At 45.4% G+C, this 5,259-nt stretch overlaps 1 protein-coding gene across 1 annotated transcript; it reads left to right on the top strand.

Annotated features, from left to right (window-relative positions):
- Window positions 1-296: 296 nt before the first annotated feature.
- On the top strand, window positions 297-1,860 carry AKAP5 (A-kinase anchoring protein 5). Its single transcript, XM_089522724.1, has one exon. It carries the CDS (start codon window positions 388-390, stop codon window positions 1,831-1,833), a length of 1,446 nt encoding a protein of 481 aa, XP_089378850.1. The 5' UTR covers window positions 297-387; the 3' UTR covers window positions 1,834-1,860.
- The last annotated feature ends 3,399 nt before the right edge of the window (window positions 1,861-5,259 follow it).

The following is a 5,259-nucleotide window of genomic DNA, read 5'->3' as shown; positions in this document are numbered from 1 at the left end:
GTTTGTAACTAAAAGAGAGAGAGAGAGAGAGATGAAGATCATTTCTTAAGAGCTGGTCTAATAGAAAATGTTATTGTAAAGAACTTCAGATTGGCTATCCACACATTTCAAGGAGCAGGACACTGATGCCTGTAATGGCATATCAACTCTGCCGATATAAAGCAGTTTAACAGGGATTTCCTTTCCCCAGGTAACACTGGGCACTGCGGTTCTACAAATTTTGTTGACAGCATCTTTCCTGAACTGCAGTTCCTAGGATTCACTGGGAGGAACCAAGATAGTTAAACTACCTTAAGCTTGTCCTTTAAAAAAAAAACAAAAAAAAACAGCAAATGTCAGAAAAGGAACATTGCTTAATTTCCAGAAACTAGAGTGCAAGCTCAAAAGATGGAAGATATAGATAAAGGAATTCAGATGGAGAATTCTCAAAAACCAGATGCCTCAGATGCGCCACAGGCTCTTACTGCAAATCAGAGCCCGGCCAAAAAGGCCTCCATCTTTTGCTTTAAGAAAAGGAAGAAGTCCTGTGAAAAGGTCATGGAGAAAGAGGAGGACTGTGGGTCTGAGACACTTACCTTAAAACCTATAAACCAGGACTCCAGCATAGGAAGTAGCAGAGCAGAGGTATCGAATTCATTATGGACATCAGGAGGGGCTTGGTTGGCCTTCAAACGCCTTGTGACTTCGAGGAGACGATCCAAGTCTGCTCTGAAGAAGCAGTCCCAATCCGGGGATTCCCGTGTACAGCTGGAAACACAAGTAGAAGATTCTGGAGTGCTGCGTTGCCCTAAGGAACGCAACGGATTTAAAATTCCCTGCCTAAGGTTCTCCAGAAACCGGAAAAAGTCCAGCCACTGTGACATAACAGAAGAGCTAGAGAAAGCAAATGAAAAGACAAGTATTCTGAATGACAAAAGTAACTGTGAGGAACCAGAGGTTCTGGCTCTGGAGGGTCCACTGAGTGCTGAACAGTCCTCCAGTGGAGCACTTGAGGAGAAAGAAGGTGACACTGACATTGTTAAAAACATGTGCGAGGTGGCCATCTCCAATAAGGAGAACGCCTTTGCTATAGAGATGGGGTCTGGTCCCGATTGTTACACAGACTGTGTGGGTCAGTCTGAAATAATCCACTCGGAGAAAGTCCTTGAAACCGAAGAGGAAAAGCAAATCTTTCAGTTGCATCAGGGCAGCCTTTATGGAAACTCAGAAGAAGTAGAAAACAAAAGCTTTGGTTTTGAGGTTGAGATTGGCCCCCTTGTTCCCCAGGTCTTGCCAGAAACTGACCTCAGCGTCTTCAAAACAGAGGAGGCCAAAGAGGCTGAGTTGGAACTATTGGGGAAGGAGGTTGATGCTGTGGCAGATGGAAATGGGGCCAAGGAAAGGAACTCCATTGAAGTGATGCTACACTGCAGCCCACCTGGATTGGGAGAGGAGATGTCAGGTGTGCCCATTGGTTTTGATGAGGAGGTAAAAGACAAAGAAAATAAACCTACTATGCCAGGAGCAGGCATCGTGATCATGATCACGGAAGCAGAGGAATCGCAGGATGAAGAGGAATCTGGCCAAGCCTGTGACCTTTTTTCGTTGGCACAAACCAATAAACAGAAAGGGAAGAAAAAAACGAGCAGAAGTTCAGAAGGTCACAGTCACACATCTTCCAAGGTTCAGTCACCCTTAAGTGGCAATGACCAGGAGCACTGGACATCAGAGCAATATGAAGTGCTTCTGATCGAAACGGCCTCGTCGCTGGTTAAGGCGGCCATCCAGTCGTCCATTGAACAGCTTGTGAATGAAATGGCTTTGGAGCAAAACAAGCAGAACAGCTTCCTATGATCCTGGGCGTTCTTCGGGCATAGCAGCCAGGTCTGGGCAAGCACAACTGCTGCAAGGCACCAGATTTTGAGTACCAATAAAACATCCAAATGAACTGTTATTTAAAATTATTACAAGGTTATTGAGGAGAAGGTGTTGCTTGGATTTTTCTGCATCTGTTGGCAAAATTGTTCAGTTCTGGTCCTGCCAGTTAATCCCGTATTAACTCCACAGGAAGAACCATGAAGGCTCCTGATACAATTAAACTCAGCATGAGAAAACAAGAATGTTCTAATCCCTGGGATATTTTCCGTGTCTGTGATTAGCCTAATTTTGCATGTTGGTAAAATGAATGTATTATACGTAAAAATGGGATGCGAAAATAGCAAAGGGTGGGGAGCCATTTGCTGCATGATGACATGGGCTAATGGCTTGTTCTGGGTGGTACATGACCAGGTCTCCTTCTGATCCATTCATTTCATAAGCTAGAGTCCAGGGAGTTCAAATCATACTGATCAATGCCTGAAATGTCTCAGTATTAACTAAATTACATTTGATTTCCATTCTATGATAAATTTCACCTGCTAAATTGCTGTGAGTCCATTTGCTTTTAAAGATGTGGAGAGCCAGCAGAGGGAGAGAGGGGAAGCGGAAGAGCAGAGCAGAGCTCATAGTGAATGAATGGTTTACTGAATTAGTTTACAGACCATGTCAAACAATACCACAAGGCCAAGTTAAGATACTGGTCCAGCTCTATTTCCTTAGCAGGAGTGAGTGGAGCAATTTCTCCAGTTACTTATATGGGATCAGGAGAAGCTGCCTTGCTGGGGGAGGGGGAGCCTTGAGCTGTTGGGGACAACTCAGTTCTTGCATGAAAATCTTTCCTGGTTCCTCCACTGCTTTTTTTGACACTGCTGCTTGATTCCCCACGACTGCCCCATTGCAAAGGAATGGAGAAAGTGGCTGGCAATTGGTGAATGAGATACACTTATGTAAGTCACAGTAGGGAGCCCTGGTGGCGCAGTGGTAAAATGACAGTACTGCCGGCATGATGTTGTGAGTTTGAAAACACAGGGCTCCAGGTTGACTCAGCCTTCCATCCTTTCATAGGTCGGTAAAATGACTACCCAGCTTATTGGGGGCAATCGGTTTACAGATTGTAAAACACTTAGAGTGTGCAGAGTTCACTATTAAGCAGTATAGAAATGTAAATGCTATTGCTATTGCTATACATGCAGGGTATATTATTTGCTATAGCCCAACAGATACATTCAGCTGACAGCAGCAGAAACAGAGTCGCTGTGGTTGTGCATTGTACATTGCACAATGACACTCAGTCAGTGGCATGTGCTGCACAATCTTGGTATTCTGCTTGGACATTGCATAGTGTCGTGCAGCCCATGTGGGTATTTACGCTACCCTGAGAGGATGCCGGATTGCAGCCAGTGTCTGGAGGGTGTGAAGAACAGGAGGAAATGGTGGTAGAGAGAGTCATGATCAGAGTTTGGGAAAGTTACTTGTAAATGAATGGTAAAGGGGCAGAGAGAAGGAAAAAGACTACGAGAGATTTCACCCCTACCTATTTTTCTGCCGTTGCCACATCCCACCTCACTTGTCCTGGCCTCTTCCTGCTTCTAGGCTCTTTAATTTCTTTTTCAAAATCCCAAATCTCCCTGAAAAAGATGGGGGCTGGACTATACTGTATGTCCTGTGGGGTCCCATCCAGCTAAGATTCACAAAACAAAAGCAGGCAGCTGTCTTAGCGAAATCATCCCCAAAGACTCTTCTCAGTACGTTTCCAGTCATTTTCTCCATGGAAAAATATTATTTCTTAGCTGACTGCAAGTAGAAATACCAGCGGGGGGGGGGGGGGGGGTGTGTGTGATTTTTTTTTAAAAAAAGAAATTTCTCTTAAAAATAAATAAAAAGTGACTTAATGAACAAGAGCCATCTGCACACATACCACCCTCAGCTTTTTTTTTTTTGGGGGGGGGGGGTGTTCATTTTTTACAGTTTCCAGAATCCACCAGCCAGCATGACTAGTAGTCATGCTACCTGGAGGATTCTGGGACCTATAGACAAAAAACAAAAAAGGAAACTTGCAAAGCTCTGCTATCCCCTTCCTTGATTGCATGATTCAACTCTCAAGCATCTTGTGGTACACAGCCATATCTGATGATTGTACATGACTACCTCTAGTTCAGGATCAGTCAGTTTTATAAGGAAGCCACTGAACCTTGATGTAAATTTACAGTGGATAATGCCACACTCTAGAAACCATCAAGAAAACTAATAAAATGGAGGATACTGCCAGAGTCAGAGGTAAGTGCTCACCTTTCAGGCAAACAAACCAGCAAACTTGTTTGGAAGCTGGTTGGTTGTGTGTGTATGTGTGTGTGTGTTCTTGAAAGACCCCATGCAATGCACATCTTATCTATGGATCTGCCTTTCAGCCTTCTACACTCCATGAAATGGAGAAGGGCTGCAGCTGCATTGGAGTCATTTGTGTCACTAGGGGAATTGTAGAAACGACAATGTCCTGGGTGCTATGGACATGTAATATACTGACAGCTATTAAAATGACATTGAATTTCAAAAGTGTTTCCAGTTTTTATCAATGAGACAATGAATAGAATTGTGTAAGTGATGTACATCAATATCAGCCTCTGATGATGCTAGCATTTGAGGGTTGCAGGATGCGCTATGCAGCAGTGGCATCAATAACTATGCTGTCACCCGGTGCGTGAAGGGCATACATGTGGCCCCCTGCTTCTCTGTCCTTGAGCTTTCTCCCAGGAAAGGAAACCTAGGGACAGAGCAGCTAGGAAGGATATGCATCACCCCTTCTACCCTGAGGAGGAAGGAAGGCCCAGCTGAGTGTCACCCTTCTTCTGGGTGTGGTCTGCACCATCTGTACCCTCCAGTGATGCCATTGGTGTCCAGTACCCCTGGTGCAACATCCATTGGTGGGGGATGGACTTCCTGGGTGCATCTCTGTCCTCCCTGAATACTGACTAGCTTTGGGGAAATGCCCAGGCATTTACCAGCTACTTTTGCATATGTAAGGAGGGAACAGACTTACATTTGATGAATAGGGGCTGGTCTGTCTTCCCTGAGTGATCTTGTAGCACTTTAGAGACTATGAGGCTACACAGACAGGCAATAAACGCCAGCATGGGGGCAGAGTGGGGCGTGACAATTGCATGCTGCACACCCCAACTCCACCCTCATGTCAGCATGATGCTGTGTGCCCCACCGCATGGCGAGAGGTGTCAGTGTACATGCGCTGCACCAAAGGAACATGGAAAAGCCACAGCGGCCCTTTCCACAGTGCTTTTTGCGGCTCCTTTTTGCTCCATAGAACGGCCAGATTGGGGCTGCAGTGTGTGGTTGCCACAGCCCCAATCTGGCTAGGAAAGGGGCATCATCCCGCTGCCCCTTAGTGGC

Source organism: Sceloporus occidentalis, unplaced genomic scaffold (genome assembly GCF_023333645.1).
Source record: "Sceloporus occidentalis isolate IW3139 unplaced genomic scaffold, rSceOcc1.0.p SCAF_4, whole genome shotgun sequence".
Lineage (NCBI taxonomy): Eukaryota > Metazoa > Chordata > Lepidosauria > Squamata > Phrynosomatidae > Sceloporus > Sceloporus occidentalis.
The sequence above is the reverse complement of the archived record's forward strand: the minus strand, read 5'-3'. Positions and strand labels throughout refer to the sequence as shown.